The sequence below is a fragment of the Malurus melanocephalus genome, unplaced genomic scaffold (genome assembly GCF_030028575.1).
Source record: "Malurus melanocephalus ecotype Western Australia unplaced genomic scaffold, MMel_1.1 scaffold_1019, whole genome shotgun sequence".
Classification (NCBI taxonomy): Eukaryota; Metazoa; Chordata; class Aves; order Passeriformes; family Maluridae; genus Malurus; species Malurus melanocephalus.
This window is the reverse complement of record NW_026624251.1, coordinates 1-20,815: the sequence shown is the minus strand read 5'-3', so window position 1 is coordinate 20,815 and position 20,815 is coordinate 1. Positions and strand designations below refer to the sequence as shown.

The 20,815-nt window shown below is 35.5% G+C and overlaps 1 protein-coding gene across 1 annotated transcript in view; it reads left to right on the top strand.

Moving 5' to 3' along the window:
• LRP1B (LDL receptor related protein 1B) overlaps window positions 1-20,424 on the top strand; it is a gene marked incomplete at both ends in the record, with an annotated part of 111,617 nt that extends 91,193 nt beyond the window's left edge. Inside the window, 9 exons of the mRNA XM_057386638.1 lie at window positions 4,378-4,566; window positions 5,341-5,489; window positions 7,438-7,531; window positions 8,699-8,815; window positions 8,984-9,103; window positions 10,757-10,876; window positions 15,188-15,304; window positions 19,531-19,637; window positions 20,295-20,424. Of these exons, the coding sequence (XP_057242621.1) occupies window positions 4,378-4,566; window positions 5,341-5,489; window positions 7,438-7,531; window positions 8,699-8,815; window positions 8,984-9,103; window positions 10,757-10,876; window positions 15,188-15,304; window positions 19,531-19,637; window positions 20,295-20,424 (1,143 nt within the window). The remainder of the gene's footprint in view (window positions 1-4,377; window positions 4,567-5,340; window positions 5,490-7,437; window positions 7,532-8,698; window positions 8,816-8,983; window positions 9,104-10,756; window positions 10,877-15,187; window positions 15,305-19,530; window positions 19,638-20,294) is intronic.
• Between the last annotated feature and the right edge of the window lie 391 nt (window positions 20,425-20,815).

Sequence of the window (20,815 nt, the reverse complement as noted above, 5' to 3'; positions counted from 1 at the left end):
GAGAGGGAAAGATAAAGGAAGGAATTGCTTAGGGGTCAGTGGGAGTGAGTATTGAAACCAGCAGCAAGGTTGGGGTTGGTCAGCAGGCAGAGAGAAATGTGAAAAATAATTTAAAAACCCTTTGAAACTCACTATCACACTGTAAGTTGTTATACTCAAATAGTGTCTTGTACATATTTGAGAATAATTTAATTACTTCTCTGTACTGCCGTGGAGTAACTGGSACATAAACAACGGCTCACAGTGAATTAAAAAAAAAGTAATAAAACATTTTAAAGTGGGACAATAAAATATTTCATTCCTAGTTTTGATCAACTGATTTTATAGGCAGATTTTGGAAAATTTATGCATCTCTTCTCATGGTGTCGTTATATCTAATAGTCAGTTTTAATATCTCAAATATATTAGTGCCTTAAGATGTTCAGATTAAAGTCTAAATTTCCTGCTTCTTTAGTGACAGCAGTTTGGGGATATGTAACAAGTTTTGTATGAGTTTATTGTACTGAAATATTCTCAGTTTTCACTGATTCAGTTACGTTTTTATACTGGCAAAATATCCCACCATTTCCAATATCCCAACAAAGCTTCCATACTTTACCCAATATGGATGTGTGATGTATATATTAATAAAAGAAGTATTTATGCATGTACATGTTGTTATTGAAGGAATGAGGAATAGTATCCTAAAACTGTATTTTTTTTATTTTTTTTTTAATGTGTAACATAGCTTCAGTTACTGGACTTAATCTATACAGCCCATTAACATATTTTTTTTCTGTTCATTGAGTTTGACAGGTTTAGGTTTTTAAACAAAGTGTCAATTTCATAAAAGTAATAATGATTATAAAATCTCTCATCTTTAAAATATAGTATTTTAATGAAATAAGCTTAAATTTAATTATATCTKTCAAAACTACACACTTTGTCAGAAGCTTAATAGAGATAATCTTATTGTCATTATTCATTATTAATTTTATGGACTAAGCACTKCAGATTCTTTATCAAAGGGAAGAAGCATCAGGAGTAAGTATAGGACATAAAAAAGTATTGACTGTGTCTCAGAGAGGCTTCAGGTTGAATGTAAAATGAGACAGAAACAGCTCCAAGGGAGTTCACATGGAAAGAGGACAGTAATTGGTGCTGAAGAGAAGATCAGCAATTTCCAAGTTTATTTCGTTTTCTTAGGTTTAATTGCGATTTTCTTATTAAGTGTTGTTCTTCCTTGATGCAGTTTGTCTTTGGGTGGTTTTTAATCCTTCCTAGGGGATTACCACTGGTTCCATTCAGATCAAGATGTTAGCAGGTTTTTTATTTCTGTGCTATTGCAGCTGAGAAAACCAAGTTTCAGAGAGTGGAATCGAAACAGTTTCACCTGGTTTTTCAGGTTTGATCACCAATGTAAATTCTGTGTGTTTGGGTGCCAGAATTCTTAAACAGAAACTGCTCTAAATGCCACAGGGAAGTAGAAGAAAATTTAAATTGTTACTTAACAACAATTAATTACCTTTAGCAATTGCTTCCCAGCCCTGGCTCTCTAGCTGGGTGAATACATTTTTGGGAAGAGCMTGGCAGGAATCTTTCACCCCTTCTGTTCTCGTAGGATTTGCACAAGGATGCAATGAGGTTGTTTTTGGAAAGGGAAGGGACACAACTCATTCAATCTTGGAAGTGATCAACCATCTTCTGGACATGATAGGACACGGATAATTTTGTTTGATTTNATTTTTTTTTTTTTTTTTTCTGTTAGGAGTCACCATTTGTCCTTTCTAAGGACACTTTTTCTAAGTACATTGACTTTACTCCCTGACACTGAGACATGTTTAATTATTATTTGTGTTACAGTATTTGCTTTCCCTTCTGGAAATATTGTGTTGCAATTAGAGCCACAGGAGGCTGGACATCACTCCTTCTGTAGTTTCTCCACAAGCATGGTTTGTAGCTAAGAAATCCTTGATGCAATGATCTTCATTCCTGAAATCAAACATTTTTTTATGCTTAAGTAAATCTGCTCTGAAAATAAAAGGGAAGCAGAGTTCACAAAAGAGAAAAGCAAACATTTGTATCACAAATATGACTTGCAGCCTATGAATTTATATTCTTGAATCAAAATTCATACAAAATGCAGGAGAGAGAGAGATAAATTTTAAGTCTGTCATGTTTCTCATGTGTCTACATAATCATGTTCCCTCCTGTGGCTCTTCTCTTAAGTTCATGCAGCACTCTATCTCCCTTTATGATGTTATATATTGTCATTTTTATTTGTCTTCAAGTATCTAATAACTTTTATTTCCCACCACTTCTGATCTGTTGCAAGCCTCCTCTTTTTCCCCTTTTATTACCTGCCTRTGTTTCTTCCTCCTATTTTCTGCAGCTTTCTGAAATGCCTGTGCATTCCTTCTCATTTCCACTTCCTCTTTCTCACCCCTTTTCTCATCCACTTGTTGTTTGGTCGATCATTCAGTGTAAGAGGATCCATAATTTATGGATAAAATGAAACAGCCCTAGAAAATTAGAGGTAGCACTAAAAGGCCCATTAGAAAAGGAGGAATTGCACACAACTTGGAGGAGGAGGCTGTGGTAGGGGAAGGAATCACAAAAGTATTTTTTTTTTCCCTAACAGAATATGTTGCTTTGTTACTAATGGGTTGCCAAGTCGACATCTTGATTAAATGTTTTCAAATCGGTGATGCAGAGGAAACAGAGGTGTTCAGTTATGAATAACCTGAATTTACCTTGAATTTGAACAAAAGGGTTCTGGTTTTGCAGGGTTTGCTGAAGAAAGGGGAGCAGCGAGTCTTACTTTCCTGTTTCAAATTGTGATTTACACCACAAGGTTTTCTGTTGAGTTATTAATTAATTTTGCAATGTTTTACTGCTGTATGGCATTTCTGAGGAGATAGATCAGCTAAAGCTGTTTAGAAGTTCAAGGAAAGACTGAAGGAAGAATGTGGCTGTTTCTTCTGTTCCATACATTTAAGAAAAATCAAWATTCACTGCCTGAAATTTTGTGAAGCCTGAAACACTGATGTCCTCAAAGGCAAAGAATAAAGAGCATTTTACTGTTCCACCAGAAAATCAGATGTTAAAATCACCTCAGTTTTATTTTTGTCTGGTCATTGAAAGTTGTAAACTGTAGATTYTATAACCTATTACAATAGTTCTGATGTTTTCTTGCTTAGAACATAGTAAAAGAAAACATACCAAAGAACATACCAAAGAAAAATTGTATTCAGCTATGACAGAAGTATTCCATAAACAGTAAAGTCAGAACTGTTTGCCATTGAATGTCTGTTTTTTTAGAAACTTTTCTCAGGCTTTACAGCTGTATGTTCTACAAGAAAATACATTGGGGTTTATGGTCAGCTTAGAAGAAATTGTATATTTTTTTAATGTAATTATTAGTAATTCTAATTTTATAAGTGTTTTATATTTTTATCATCAGCATAGAAAACAAGGTAAAGGTATTAAGGATTTGCTGGTTAGAAGTCACAGTCAGCTGCCCTGTGCTGCCTTTTCAGCTCTCTCAGTAATTAGCAATTCGGCCACAAAAGATTATCGTTTACGAATTAATTAATGTGGTCAGATATTCTCCTGTGACATTTATGATTTTTTTGTGTATGACAATTATTTTAAAAGAAAAAAAAAAAAAAAAAGAGTGGAGTTCAGTTATGTTTACTAAGAACAAATACTTCAAGATTAAGGAGTAGACAGCAGGATTAATGTTCCAAAGCTTTTTTTCTCCCTTTTGTTCTTCATTCTTTTTAAAACGATGTTGGCTCATAATTTTGTGGTAGTGTAACAACGGACTATTATAGTTTATATTTTTTATATTGTTTGGTTGTTGATGTTAGGAATAAGCAATAAGCCCTCTTACTGCACTGTTGATTTTAATGCCTTTTTTTTTTTTCCCTGTCTCTCTTCTCAGTGTATTTTCATGAAATAAAATACTATTAATTGTATGAAAGGGTATTAAACACCGAACATCAGAAGTTTATGTTATGTTTTAGATGTTTTCTAATTCTAATAACTTTTATTCCACTAAAGCAAATTTATGTTGCTTACAGAAAGAGAGGGGAAAGTTATGTTTGTTGCATACTGCTTTAAAGTTTAACATATTTTCAGTTTAAAATCTGTTTTTTTTAACTGAAATTCTTTCTTCTTTTTAACACTTATTGGGTCAATGAATCAGGGCTCATGCTTCATCCCCCTTTATTGTAAGTGGTGGTGAAGAACTCTCTGCTCCTGGTGTATTGTCACGATAATTATTTATTCTCGGGACATTCCAGAGCAGTTGTATCTGTCAGCCCRTGCAGCAGGGAATGTTTCATCTGGCAGTTTTCCAAGAGTGAACATTAACCTGAGCATCTCTCCTTCCAGTCCCTAATCAAGACATCCCAGGGGTGATTGCTCTGACATTGTTTGAAGATTACATCTACTGGACAGACGGGAAAACCAAATCCCTCAGCCGTGCCCACAAAACCTCTGGCTCAGACAGGCTCTCGCTGATTAACTCGTGGCACACCATCACTGACATCCAGGTGTACCATTCCTACAGGCAGCCTGATGGTAATTATCCTGTCTATGCTTTCCAGGCAGCACTCTGATGTGTTTAACTCAGTAGCCAGGTGCTGAGGTACTGCACGCTCATTTATCTGCAATGATTATTTCTGTTTTGCTTCAAATTGCAGAAATTTTCAAATTAGCGTTTTTAAATGTTATCCCGTGATTAATGTTTTAAGCATATCTGGTCTTAAATACATGTAGCAAAACTTGTTCAGTAGGGAGATAATTTGTTTGCTTAAAAATTAACCCAGATACCGGCTGGAAGTACAGAACTGTTCAGTTGCACTATATAGTTACCCCATTTTAAGGGGGGAACAGTGTGTCATGAAAGTTACRGCTTTGTTCTTTGGAAAGTTTTAATAGTGCAGGAGAATCCTGCTGTTTAGAAACTTGTTGGACTGAGGGAATGTCAGAGAGTGTGAGTGGTGTGATTGTCTTATCTCCTGGTATCACTGCATTTGAATTGTAACAGTGCAATTTTGCAATTGACCTAGGTAAGCTAATTTTTCTCTCATTATTTAAAAAAAAAAAATAAAGCTTTTCACTTCCTTTGATTATTTCAGTATTGAGCTTACAGCTGTAGTAATAATTCATTTTTGCATACAAGGTAGAATATCTTAGAGACAAAAGGAAGAGGTTGCCTCCATGGGTTTTTGATTTGAGACATTCCATTGTAAATGCARCAAATGAAGCATAATTTTCTTCCTCTGCAAAGCAGATACCTCAAAGCTTGCTGAGATAAAAGGCTCTGATCTCCTTCTCCTGCTCTGCCCACAGTGTCCAAGCACGTGTGCACCCTGAACAACGGTGGCTGCAGCCACCTGTGCCTGTTGGCCCCTGACAAGGGACACTCGTGTGCCTGTCCCACCAACTTCTACCTGGCCGCGGACAACAAGACGTGCCTGTCCAACTGCACCGCCAGCCAGGTACAGCCAGGGTTTGTGTTTGGCTGCTCTGCCCCCTGAACTGAGTAGGAAATGCAGGAACCCAGGAGATGTGGGAGCTGCAAGGAGCTGGGTAACTCATGGGTGCACGTAAAGCGTTTTGTCTCCGCAGCTGTTAGTGGGAAACTTGTACATGCTTTTTTCTCCAGGGAGTGCAGAACTTGTTCGATTTCAGATGTTGATGTTCCTGCCAGTCACCAGGACAAATACAGCTGCTAAACCCGTAAAGATTGCCTTGACAAAGCATTTGTCTGAAATGTAAAAATACACAGTGTATATAACAATGTTTTGGGAGTATTCATGCATGAGCRAACTTTGCATTAAAAAAAGAAAAGAAGCTCAGTCCAGTTAGATTGGTAAATGATAGACTTTCATTAAAAGCAATCTATTAGCTAAAAAAGATATGGTAAAATATGTAATTAATTAACAATTGCATCAATTAAATCATTGAGGTATATTCCCTATTACTTAAATTTATTTAGTTTTTCTTAAAATACAAGGTAAATAAGTAGAACTTATAGAATAAGAAATACTGAATGAGTAGAATAAGAAATACTGATTTCTTATAASAGAACCACTTTGATGAAGGTCTGTGGACTATATTAACCAGACAATTGGTGATTGTTACTGTACATATGGCCTTTAAAATATTTCTAGTAGTCTGATTTTCTAGTAGCTCTATTTCATTAGAGGTATGCTAATGACCTCTTACAATGTTCTATATCATGATTCATGATAATGATTTCCAGCATTAAGGAAAATGGTTTTACTCCTAWTTTTTMGGGAACAGTGGCYATCTTAATAAAAGATCTACAGTTTYRCTCCAATAATAATCTTATTTAAGAGATCTTCCCACTGCCTTCCTCTGTTTCCTTAAGGTGCAAATCTCTTGTAAAAGGAGGAATTTCTTTGCAATTTTCTCCCATATTTAGCTCCTCAAATTTGGCTTAAAAAATATGTCGCTTTAAAACATTTTTTTCTTTAAATGACACTAGAAGCTTATTCCATAGTGAATTCATATGATTACTGTTGACTGATTTGCTCTATTCCTGTCTAATTAATTCAATTAATTCAGTACAAATTCAAGAAATACATCACATCTTGGATACCTAAGGAGCAATATTTTATCCCTTGTGTATTCCACAGAATGGAGGGCAGAGTTGTATAAAAGGGGCAGCTTCAGACACAAAGTTAGAGGTTGACATTGGTTATTTGTCACTTTTTTCCACCTTTRGAGTCTGTTAATTCATCAGTCTGATGGCATCAGATGCAGAGATCAGTGGTAAAATTTTGTTTCAGAATTTTCAGATGATGCTGTAAATCAGARCTGTGATGTAATCACTCTTGGCAGYACAGCCACTGTTGGCTGTTTCTGATGAAAAGCACTTGGATTGTCCAGAAACTGATCTTGCAGCTCCAGACCATCCTGAAAGTCTGGAAGGTTTTACATTTGGTCTGTTCATGTAATTCAAACAATATAAACAATATCATGCACTACACCACACATTAAGGCCCTTTCCTGTATTTGGGGGTGTTTGGGTTTATCTGGAAAAATGATGTTGTCGGCTTCAACAGGTTGCAAAAACTGAGAATTGACATGTTTGTTTTGAATAAGGTCTTTAAGAATGAAATCATAGAATGCTGTAAAATACAATATAAAGTTTKTGTTGKGGTGYTGTAAGCCAGCATAGCACAGTCATYGAAASCACAGTGACTTTTATCAGGAGCAATCTCAGCACAGAACAGCTCCAAGAAAAATATTTTAAAATACAAGTTTTTGTAAAATTAACAGCCAGAAATCATTAACGAATCAACGCCTCAAGCAGCGAATCCGATTTCCATAAACCTCGCTATTACTGCCCATAAGTAAATGAATAAACTGATAAATTCTCATATCAAAGTGTTTATTCCTGCTTCCTCTCTCTCGCAGTTCCGTTGCAAAACCGACAAGTGCATCCCGTTCTGGTGGAAATGCGACACCGTGGATGACTGCGGGGACGGCTCCGACGAGCCCGCTGAGTGCCGTGAGTGCTCATCCAGTTGGGGTTTGGTGTTATCTGTAGGGTCCACAGCAAAAGTAACCCTTCATAAATTTTAGAAAGAGCGTTATTTTGGACTCTTTTGTTTGCAGCTATTTAATGTTCCTTGGTCTCTGTCAGATTTACAAAGGGTACAGGTTGTTTTGGTTTTTGTGGGTTTTTGGGGGATTTTTTTGGTCATCTTGTAAAAGATTTTCATTATCTCCTGTCTACCAGTCTTTCAAGGTCTTTTGAAAATCATACATGATTTTCATCTTTTAGACCTTTACTTCATCCTAGTTATGTTTCTGATAAAGATTTGAATTTGAAAGCTGTTTGTGGAATTCTTTGCATAAATACAGAATTTTGCCAGGTTTATGTGGTTTATTTTTCTAGGTAATAAAAATGTGGGATTCTCATTTCATTTGCTTGTTTTTCATTGCAGCTATAGAAGTTTAGACACACATTATTATTTATTGCAGTTTTCTGAGCAACAACAATATTGTCCTGTCATTCTTGCCTTCTTTCCTTAAGCTCATGTTAAAAAAAAAAAAAAGTTCTACTGTGTGTTCTACAACCTTCCAGTTAATTAACAGTTAGTTTTACTTTTTGTGTTGACATCTCTCACCCCTGTTTTTAGAATTTTATTAATTAGGATTTTTTTTTTCTGCAGAGGCTTTTGAAATTTTAATATTTGTAATCATTCTACATGAGATTCTACGCTACTCTGTTCATAAATAATAATTATATAGATATAAATAATTGCCTGTTGATTCTAATGAATCAACTGCAGAAGGAACAATGGCTTCAGAAGGAACAATGTTAGGCGTTTCTTGGGAAATAAAATTACAGTGGGACAGGGAGTTTCTTAAAAGCAGGGTTGAGTTCAAGTTTTTAGATCTTAAATTGCAAATCTCTGTTGAGCCTTTTCTAAGCTTCAACCTGCAGGGTGCTTCACTCTGTGTCATTAGAGTTGCACAAATTAAAGATATCAGACTTTGAAATCAGTTGTGTGTGTACATTTTACTTGTTAAAATATACCCAGGTGGAGATTATAGAGGCAAATACGAAAGTTTATAGGTATTTTTGATTAGTCCATAAGGTAAGAACAGCAGTGTTGAGACTTTAACCATTCCTCTGGTTGTATTCATAAGCAGTTTTGTCTTTTCTCAGCTGAATTCAGATGTCAGCCAGGACGTTTCCAGTGTGGAACTGGGCTTTGTGCTCTTCCAGCTTTTATCTGTGATGGAGAGAACGACTGTGGGGACAATTCTGATGAACTGAACTGTGGTAGGTGATTGTACACGCTGCAGCTTCAGAAATAGCCCAAACTGGTATAAATGCCATGTTTCACACTGTCAACAAATTTAAATTTTCTTCATTTACCTTTCAAGTTTTGAATATTTTCATTTTTAACTTTACATCTTTTTAATCTTTTTATTCTCTTTGAATTTGCAGACACACACGTGTGTCTGTCAGGGCAGTTCAAGTGCACGAAGAACCAGAAGTGCATCCCCATAAACCTGAGATGCAATGGCCAGGATGACTGTGGGGATGAAGAAGATGAAAGAGACTGTCGTAAGTTATGCTTAGAAAATTCTAATTCTAATTAGAGAATTAGCAGAATTGTGCTCTCTGGCTCCTTTTAAAGAAATGTCTGCAAATGTCTATATCTAAAATAATTTGAGAACATGCAAAACAGTTAATTCATGGGATTGGTGTGCAATGCTTCACATACAAGAGAACAAACTAAAATGTCATTTATTAAATTTACTTTTTAAAGTCATTGGGAAGAAGAGAGGGGTATAAACAATTTCAAGCATTTAATTGGGTTTTTGACTGAGGTTGAAACACGTTTTTGACTCTTAACCACCTCACAAATGACTCATCTTCTCGAGGCTTTCATCTGCCATGCCTTGCAGCAATGCATTTCAATGGAAAAAGATGTTTTTCAGAATCTTTTGTTGGAAAAGCTACAGATCCAAAGCTCCTTCTACATCCTTTCTCTTTCATTGATTTTTTTTTTTTTTACCTTCTCTGTTCCCCTTTCTCTGGGGACTTCATTAATTTACCTATGTAACTGGATTTCCATTTGCTCAGTTTTTAATACAACTTGCTTTTCCTAAATTCATTTTGCCTCTATATTTCTTAGATATAAGAGGAGAAAATATTTTCCGATTTGTCGTGGAACTTTATTGAATAAGTTTGTGTCTTTGATCATTTTGTAACAAAGGTGAATGGACTGCAGCTCTGTCTTTGACTCATTTTGTTGCTCAGATCTGCTGCTGATATAACCTGTTCTGAATTAGCTTCTCAAGGTTTTCATGGGCTGCATTTCTGCAGAGAACAAATTTTTCTCTAATGAGAGGAGGACTGCTTACCTTATAAAGGCTTTGTTGATGGTCATGTTTGATGGCTGTCGTCCAAACAGGAGAGATTTAAATATGGGTTTTGCAGAAAATATTGTGTGTTGGTTTGCATTGTGTGTTGGGTTTCTTTAAAAACTGATTAAGAGGGACCAGCTAAACTCCATGAAGAATAGGAGAGATTTTTTTTTTTTTTTTCCCCTTGGAAAGAACTGGCACATGGAAAATTCCCAAAACCTTGAGGTGTAGCTGGCAGAAGTTAAATCTGAGCAGCAGAGTCAGAACAGCAGAGCTCAGGGTCTGTGGGGTGGGCAGGGTCAGGATCAGCAGTGAGGGAGGGGGAAATGTCCTGGGATTTATGAGGGCAGGACAGTCTCCTTGGGACACAGAGAGAGCTTTGAACTCAGAGTCTGAAACTCAGCCACCAACCCACCTGCAAAGGGACAGTGGGAAGTGGGGGAGGTTCATCAATTTACATTTATTATTATTATTATTATCATTATAATTTTTACATTTATTATTTTTGGTGTGTCCGACCTAGATTTTATTAGCTTCTCTCTTAAGATAGGCATGTATTTTTATTTTAATCAAACCTTGCTTGTGGCTTCTGGGAATTCTCCAGTTGCTTTGAAGATATTTGGGGGAAAAAAAGGAGGTTTTAATAAATTTACCACAAATTTCATGTTGACATGGGCACCTGCTATAAGACACTCTTGTTTCCTTAACGATAACCTCTGTTTCCTTAAAGATGTTACATAACTGATGCTAGAGATACCAAATTTCTGAATTTTGTGTCCTTTAAAACACATATATTAAATATTAGTGGAAATTTTCTAATTTTGATCTGGAATTCTTCTATTTGAAGCTGAAAACAGTTGTTCTCCAGACCACTTCCAGTGTAAAACAACCAAACACTGCATTTCCAAACTGTGGGTGTGTGATGAAGACCCAGATTGTGCTGACGGATCAGATGAAGCCAACTGTGGTGAGTTTGCCAGTGGTTCTGAATCTATTAACTGCAGCTTGACTTTTTTTTAGCAAAGGAAAATAATCATCCCATTTTTTCTGTCCCCTTTCAGTGTTTGATTATACCAATCTGGAACCTACCTGGCTCATCCAGTTCTTACTGAATGGCAATCTTTGTATGAGTGGTTCATAAAATTCATATTTTACCACGGTTTTATTGGCAGGAGCTGCAGATGAGTCTCTCATTTGGCATTTTGAATCATAGAAGTGACACAGAATGTAGTGACTGTCACAGGGTACAGTGACATTCTTTATTTTTCTCACAGTGTTATCCAGTTTCTGTCAATTCAGCCTGCACTTTATTGCTGCTGAACTTCATAAATAGTGAAAATATAATAATTTGCAAATCCTGGTAGTTAAGATTGGCTGTGTAGGAGGGTCAAGAGCAAATTGGAACTTGTCATGGGCAACTTCTGCTTTTCTCTGTGAGCTCCAGGGTCAGCTGTTATTGTTGTTATTGGAGAAAAATAATAAATACAAATATTCTACCTGGGAAATGGATTACAGGCAATCAGAGGCAGAATAAGTGGGATCAGTATTGCTGGAAAATCCCTGAAAATGGATGTCAGTGCAAGACACCCACTAACCATGGCCAGAAACACTCGTGAGACTTTCAAGACGGGTCTATAAAGGAAAATATAGAAAAATGTTCTGAGCTGGAGGAGAACAAGACAAATGTGGAAGATTTAAAACTCTCACCGTTATTCATCCACGCATCAGTGAATGGTTTGATGAAACACCTGTGTCTGGACAGGTTTATCTCTGGGACAGCAGACAATCAAAACCACGGGCTGGAGTCAAGGACAAAGCACTGAGCTGCTTTTCCATGGATGTTTCAAGTAATGGACACATGAGGGTTTGTAAAGGTGCTGAAGGTGGCAGGTGTGCCTGGGAAAATGGACTCTTTCTCACCACTGAAAATCCAAGACCATCATTGGAATTGCCAAAATTGAGTCAATAATTAATCCTGTCAACTGGGGGATGTTTACAATCCAACGAATCATTTGTTTTGAAGAAACGATGAACAGAAAGGAGATGAAACTTTACCACAGAGGCTCCATACCCCCTTCTGGGTTGTTCCTGAAACATCCTGCACTGCTCACTCCCTGATTGACTTCACGGGTGCTTTCTCCTACACTGTTCCACGTGACCTGGATCTCCAATGTGTTTTTGATTTCCAGCTGGGGCAGCATTCCAAGCTTCTTAACTGTGGATTCACATTTTGATGAACCCAACTGATAAGGCAAAAATGGTCTTAAAATAATTCATCCATTAATATCTTCAAGTAATTTTTTTTTTTTTTTAAGAAAAAGGGAAAAAAACCCAAAAGCTGACACTGAATAGGAAAAATTGTGTTTGTAGTGAGAACTTCACTCTGAACTATCATCTTACAGTAGAAAGAATAAAAATTATACAAAAAACTAAAAAGTATAGAGGAGCAATGTGTGTAATCCCATGCTGAACAGGTTTTTTAAATCAGTGTACAACTGGAGGTGTTGGTTCATATCTGAGACTCATCTTCACTTTTATCCTGTTGCTGGCAGTGGAAGTCAGTATCCAGGGAGGAACATGTGAGCAGCGCATACATTTACTGAAACTTCCCTGGGATACCCTTACAACCTGACAATCAGAAATATTGTGAGTCAAGTATGTGACTCTTAATACAATAATTCATCATAGATTTCATTCTCATTTTACCTTTGTAAAGTTTTCAGAACATTCTGCAGTGAGATGTTCCATAGTTTAATCTCATACATCCCTGAAAAAACACATTTTTATTGTTAATCTCCTGGCTGCATACACTGCTCTCGGTTTTCATGTTGGACGAGACAGAGTAATTTATCCATAGTCACAATTTCTGTGCCAAATACGGTTTTTGAGTACACATGGAACAGCTAAACCTTGACAAGAACAGGGTGCATTTAATCACATTTTGAAGTTTTCCGTATATTTAGTATTTGAAATATGTTTCAATGACCTTACCATGGCAGTAGTTTCAACAGAGTTTGGTCTTCTGCATTTTTTTTTCCAATTTAAAGATTGTTATTTCTATGGACAAAGTTTGATAGAATCAAATTCTAAAGCTGGAAGCTGAGTATGAAAAAGATGTGCATATGTTGATGTAATACTAATTTGATATTGTTTGGAGTTCATTTCTGAAGTGCCTGCAATGCAAAACTTGTGTAAAGGGTAATCTGTTTTTGCTTGAGTGCTGCACAGCCATATGTATTTTGCTTAGTCAACATCTGCTGCTGTGTGTTTTTGGAGATATTACACTGAGTAAATTTCCTAGAAATAGTGTAAATGTGTATTTAGTCTTCTGTGGTTGCTTTCCAGCACAGACAGTTGAAGTAGAATCAGGAAATGTGTTTTTATTAAGGAGTGTGTGGTGTTGCTCGGGAAAAAGTAGGTACAGTTAATTCATGCTGTCTGAGAAATTAAAGAAAGCCATTAGATTAATCTAATCCTTGCTTTCAATTTCAGTACTTTACATCAAAATGGACCATTTTGAGTTAGAATCTGAAGAAAGCTGTGTGTGGTTTTGGAAAGTGATTGTAATGTGCTTTAAAGGTTGTGTTTATTGCAGGTCTTGATTATCTTAATGTGTCAACATTGGCATGACTGCTTTCTGCTTCCTCACTTTTTTTTAATATTAATTTGATTGTTAGCTGTGAGAGTCCTAAAGTAGGCTTTTTTTTCCTGTTGATAAAAGAGTATGTTCTTCAAGGCATTTGAAGGATACATTATAAAAACTTCCTTCAACAGGTTTATAATTTCCTGTGTCCAGCATTGGTGACAGCCTGCCGGGCTCTGGGACCCCAGCTGATCCTGGATCAAAAGCAAATTCCTTTACTTTTTTGGATTTTGTCTCTCTCAGACTCACACACGCACACATGCATAGACATGAAAATATATGGAATTAAAATCCTCAAACAGCAATGTCATACAATTAGTGGCAAAATAGTGTTATCATTCACAGGGGTTGATATTTGAATTAAAGTGCTTTTGGGGTGCGTACAGGGTTTTTTGCTTTGTTTTGTTTTTGTTTCCCCATTTAAGGTTTCCGTGTTTTTTCCATGTTCCAGTATTGCAATGACCAGATTTTTGAGTGCACACAACTGAGCTGCACCACCATTTACCTTCACCTTCTTGATACTGAAATGCAGTTCTGTTTTCTCAATCTAGTGCTGGAACTACAACTGAAACAATTGAGAAAAAGCAGCATTTTGGATGGTAGCACCAAAACTAACACCCCTAATTTGTGGTTTAGCAGAAGAGGAAGCAGTTTGATTGAAGATGCTGCTTCTGTCACTCATTAGCAGCCCCAGAGTGGCCCTGAAAGCAGAGTAAAGCTGCTCTGACATGTTATGACATCGCCTAAAGGAAATTTAAAAAATTCCTAGTGAAATATCACAGTGACATGTAATTTTAAATGTCATTGAGGCTTTTACAAAGCAAACTTTTTTTCTTTTTTCCCCCTCTAACAAAAATGTCACTGATAACTTTTTAATTTACTTCATTTCATCTCAGTCCTTAGGAGCAGAACGAATTATTCAGGAATTGCTCACAGAAAACACAGAGGGAGATCCTTTTCTGCTGGAGGAGTTCAGGGTGTTCTCTATCTCTAAGAGCCTCTGCTTTCAATGCTCCTCTGTAAATAGAAAAGCTCATTGAAAATATTCAACATGAAGGAAATTTCCCTCAGTTTAGCATTACAGGCTTTATAATGTTTTACCTTTATATAAGTAGCTTCCAATCCAATCCATCAGTAGGTAAAAACTGAAATCAAAGTGCAAAGTTTTCTATCTTAAATTATTATATTCAAAAATAAGTCTTGGGAAATACATATTCTCAAATGAAATGCATTTTTCAAATTAATATTCTTATGGTTTACTGTGATCTAATCTTTTGTAAAGCAATCTTACAGATAAATTCAAGGAAAAGTTAATACAGTTTTTGAGAGTCAGTGTACTAATACCCTCTCATTGAACAACCTTGTGACTCCTTCTGAATTTCATATTTTTAACATTATATGGCAGTTTATACAGTACATATTTTAATTTCACCAAGTTTAAGATTAAGGTATGAATGTATAATAGAAGCTTAAAGATCGTTACGAGAAATAAATTATTCCTGAAAGTAACATTTCAAACATTATGGTTGCTCCTTCTTAACATTATCCAGCAACACTACCACATGTTTAGTGGAAGTCTTTCCCATTTTAACCGTTTGCTTGCAATGCTGTAAACATTATTCATCTTAATTACAGATAAAAAAACTTGTGGGCCTCATGAGTTCCAGTGCAAAAACAACAACTGCATTCCAGATCACTGGAGATGTGACAGCCAGAATGATTGTGGAGATAATTCTGATGAAGAAAACTGTAGTAAGTAACTTTTACCTTAGTCCATCTTATAATAGAGTCAGTTTATCAACGTGGAAGAGGAATCTTTTGTATTTTGATAAAACACAGGGGCATCTTTTCATTCAGCATCCTCTGATCTGCTGAACATCAGTTGGCCACAACTGAAAATGTCCCTGTAATTCTCCAATTCTATTCCCTCTTATAAAGAGTTGAAATTCTGTATCAGCTATGAAAAAATGCCTAACCTGCAACTACTCGATAATCTGGTGAATTAAAAATAAATATTACAATTAGCTTACCTTTTTCAGTTATTTACATATCACATTTCTTACCTCTGAATAAGAATCATAAACACCATTCAGAGGTAAAGTGAAAAGCATTAGTTAACAAGGAATTCTGATCAAACACTACCTGCTCATTACATTCATTATATTCTTGAGATGATTTGCCTTGTTTCATATTGAGAAGGCAATTTCTATAGTACTTAATTGCATTAAGAAGTAGATGTGGTAATTCAAAGTAGCTCAGTTACCCACTTCTCTCCTACACACGGGGAACCTGAAGGCCTAATAAATCTCTGTAATACCACTTCCAGGGAGTTAATTTCCATCTGGTTCTCAGGAAGAAATGAAAAAAATTGTGATGGTTTTATCTGATAATTATTGTCTTTATAACATATTTCAAGGGGGACGTTCCCTAAATAGTTCTGAAGGGCCTTCTCTTGACAATTTCTGTGGGTTTTTTTTTTTCCTTTTTACTCAGAAATCCAAGAAGTTAATATCTTGTTCTTGCACATAATCTCAAATGCTCATCCCTGATTATATATCATGAATGTGTAATAATGTACGAAGTTTAATAGATTAGGCATTTTAATTCTATGTAAATGCAATCTGCCCTCTTGTCCAGTTCAAGACAAGGTAGAAAATGTCTCATTCTGCTTGGGAGGTTAAAATGGATTTTTTTTACCTTATAATCACTCCCTGCATTTGAAAATGTTGTGAGTTTTACTACTGCAAGCAATAGTGCTGTGGTTTTCATATGCAAGTGTTTCATATCAAAGGGAAAATGTCGTGTGGCTCAGTGATCACTCAGAGCCTTTTGTTGTTACACCCTGGGGGTGGTTGGCTCACAAAACCTTTCTTAGCTTTGTGGGAGATTTTACTTAGGAATTGATCATTAGTGTCAGTTTTCTGTATTATAAGTAGCAAGAAATTATTTTATGTTCTTTTAGTCTCATGTAAAAATCAAATAAACAGTCATAATTTTGTATAGTGGTGTTAATCTACATGACTGGACAATCTGCTGAATGTTTGGAAAAAAACCAAATCAAAACAAAAACTTCCACTAAGTATTATTGCTGTTTCCAAAATAAGTGTTGAGCATTATATTTAGAATTTGCCATGTATATCACCTAGCAGTAATAATTTTCCTCTTTAAAGTTCTGATCATTATGCTATAAATTGATACAAAAAAAAAAGAAAAAAAAAATGAGAGTGAAATAATCTTTTTTCTTTTTTTAATGTATGAAGTTTTCCAACTTAGTTATATCAATAACTGAGTTATATATTCAGTCCTTTGTTATTCTCTAGACTTGCAGATAAAGAAATGTGTAATTAATCATAATGGATGGAATTAGTGAGTTGGGAGTATCCAGACACAGAAGGTGAATCAAACTAAAGGGTGCTACTTTGTTGTTTCGTTTTTTTGTTTTTTGTTTTTTGGTTTTTTTTTTAATTTACTTTTGCTTGTTAAATGCGTACATAAATTCTAACTATAGTTTCTACTGTTTAAATTAAATGCAGTAGGCTGGCGCAGTTTTAAAATTCAAAATCTTCAAGCACTGGGACAGTACATAATACTGTTCAGCTGTCTGAAAGAGTTGTATGAAATTTTTATAGACTATCAAGCCACTTATGGAATAAAGTGTAATGAAACAAATATATATGAAATTAGAACTTCAAAACCATTTGACAAAATACGTTACATTGCACAGTGAGATAAATTGTTCATGGCATACATGAATATAATATGCAAGGGGCTGTCAGGCAACTCTATCAGAAAATGAGTTGTTTCTCAAGAATGCAGAATGAATTCACTGAATTATAGACATTCAGCTCCAGCATTTACACTTTTCTATGTAGTTTCTTCACATGCAAGGTGTTCACTGTTCTGATGAATTTATCAGAAGTGAAACAGTAAAAATATTAAAAATATCATATATGGATGTGAAAGTGTAGGATACATTGTTAACTCTTCAGAGGTGACATCTGTTTGAAGGGAGGATTTGCTTTCAGAGTTTATCTGGATTTAAAAAAAAAAAAATAGAGCAAAAGTAGTGTTTTCTCTTTCAGGAAACTCCAAAAAAAAAAAAAAGGAAAATTCCATAGTAATGACTATCTTATTCCTGCTAAAAAGAAGACACCAGTAATTTTGGGTTTTTTTTAATGTGATTAAATAAAATACAATCTACTGTAAACATTGAAGCAAAGCAAACATAATGTTGTAGAAAGACACAAATTCAATCAGTGTAAAAATATTCACGTTGCTAGAAGTTCTTCCTYGTGCTGTTTTGTTGYTTCCMCAACTTGCCAAGAAAACARATTAGKTMATTTTTGTCCYGGGATAAGTTTGKGTCTCAAATKCTTTTCTTGGGAAGGAGTTTCAGTGATTTTATAAAGCAGAAATTAAAGAATGCTGTCTTTCATTGGTTGTATAGAAGTCAATTAATATTTATTCCTTTAATACTGCTTTCTATTAATACTGATCCCATTCACTGACAATCTGAGCACTGATGGAAAAGCACTTTACCATGTTCATATGTAAATCACAGAGATGGATTCCAGCAGCAGCAGAAATATTTCTTGCAAGCAGAGAATTGAGTACTTAGCTCTTTGTGTACATTTTTCCAGAATCAAATCTCTGCTTATAAATAATTTATTAGCAGTATAGCAGATGTATTTGCTTGTATTTTTCAAATCAATATAGAAGTATGACAAATGTCTTTTTGCATGTGAATTACTTTTCCCACAACTTATTTCCTTTATACATGTCATCAAATCATGAAATTCCCCTTCTTGGTCTGTTGACAACAAAAAGAATCAAACATCAGGGATTTATTAAAGCTTTCCCACATTTACCGCATTTACCAAATTCTTCTCAGTTTGAGACCTCTAATWTTGTGTTTCYTTTKCTTYATCACTGTGGTGCATTTYACAAAAGCAYTCATRTTTGCACCTTCTGTGTCCTGCTAAAGGACCYYTCAGCATYCCCAGTTCATTACTSTCCATTCCTACTGTCTGCTCTCTTYTTTWYYYWYCTTTCTTTGGTTCATTTGCCATTTCCCGTCTCTCACCTGAAAAGGTCTTATTAATTCATCCTTAATCTTGATTTTACATCATTTACACAATGCATTCTTTACTGTAATGGAAATAATTGCACAAATAATCCTTATTTTGTCTTGTAAGCCCTTTTTTTCTCCAAAGCCCTCTGACTGCCAAATCTACGTTGCATACAGAGACTTGCCCAACTTCTCCTGAACCCCCAGCACCTCTCTACCTTTGTTTAATCTAATGGTCCAGCATCCAGAAAATGGCTTTTGTAGTGGCCCTCATTTTCAGGAGAAAAGCTCATGATGTTCTGCTGGAGGAATCTTCCACAGGGATCTCCTTGCCAGCTTTTTTGTGTCAGCAGTAGCGAAAATTTTGATTTTATTTGAAACACCAAACTTTAGGGCTCCGTTTGCCATCTCAATACCATTCCCCTGAATGCTGAGCACAGGGAAAGCCAACTCTTGACACACACACTCACTCTCACCAAAAGGTACATGATAATGATGTGATGTTGTGTGATGGAAAGCCAAAAATCTGGTTAGTTCTAATTACATTGGTTATTAAGACATGAAAAATGTGTTTGTGGTCTCTGGTACATATCTCACAAAACCCATACTGACATTCATGTGTTGAAGTTAATTATATATATATATAGTCAACATCATATTATGCAAAGAGATTTGATAGAACTGAAATGTATAAAAGTGATGAAAATATTATCATTACTATCTTACTTTATGTAAATGAAATTTAGTTAGAAGATGTTGTGGAATAAAATCCTACAGGAAACCAGTCCTAATCACTTGCAAGCTAACTGTTTTGAGTTTTTCATATTTATTCATTGATTGATGGGGGGTTATTATAAAATAATTAATGGAAATGCTAATAAACCTAGGGTTGTTTCTTTTCTTTATTCAGAACCTCAAACATGCACTTTGAAAGACTTCCTTTGTGCAAATGGAGACTGTGTTTCAGCGAGATTCTGGTGTGATGGAGACTATGACTGTGCAGATGGCTCAGATGAGGTAGGCATCTTCCAGAAAAGGTATTTCATTAGAGAATTAATAGTTTTCTATTGTTGGAGACTGGATTCCTGCATGTGAGCATTTTAAAAGATGGCAATAGGAATTCTACACTTGAATCCATATATACAAATATTGTTACTAAATTGAAAGCAAACTTCTTGAAGAAATTCTTCTAAAAATGGAACCTGCAAATAAATCAAGGAATATTTTACAGTGTTTTACATCATTTTATCCCAGCTGTAATCTGAACCTCTTCCCATTCTGGAATTACTTTGTGTCCTCATTGGGAACCCGTTCTTTTTAGACACAGCAGTTTTTTGGCTTGTGGCATTTTTTGATAGAATGATGTAGACCATTTGTGGTATACCCAAAGCTCACTGGATAATACTTTGCTGGGTTTCTGTTCTTTTTTTCTCCTTTTTTTTTTCCTTCTCCTTTCCTGCCAGTACTAGACCTCAGGTATCCCAACCATTTAGAGGGTGCAAGCCACCTTTTTGAATCACATCCTCAAATTGATTTCATTTTTTCATTTCATTAATTACCTTCTTTTTCATAACAAGTAGGAATACAGGCTATGACTTCTGTCACCAACTGTATATTTGCCAGTGTTGATATTAAACTCTCGATTTTGTGTGTTGGTTGTTTCCTTTGTACCAGAGGTATTGTGAAACAGGCTGTTCAAGGGATCAGTTCCAGTGCTCCAATGGCCAGTGCATCTCAGCAAAATGGAAATGTGACGGGCACGAGGACTGCAAACTCGGGGAGGACGAGAGAAATTGTGAACCAGGTATTGTTTTAATTAATGCTGGAAAATAAAATGAAGGAATGGCGCTGAAAAATGAAGTGAAATAAGGATTTAATCAGAATGAAAGTAGAAAATAAAGCATCAAATCAGGATTTCTTGGGCACTGGAAGTAGCAAGAAGTGCAAAGAAATCTGAAATACTTCACCTTTTGAGTGTGTATCATTGTGTCTTTCTACTGATGTTTTGAAAACCCCACTTACATACAACTCTGCAATGTGTAGCTTGTTGGGTCATGGGTATTTAATTTAATTATTTTGAAATGTATTTTGATGATAAATACTCAGCATATACCATTCTGCTCTGAAACCATCAGTAAATCTTGGCATGTAGCTGAAATATTTCTGAATTTTTTTTTCCTTTGTAGTCTTCATTC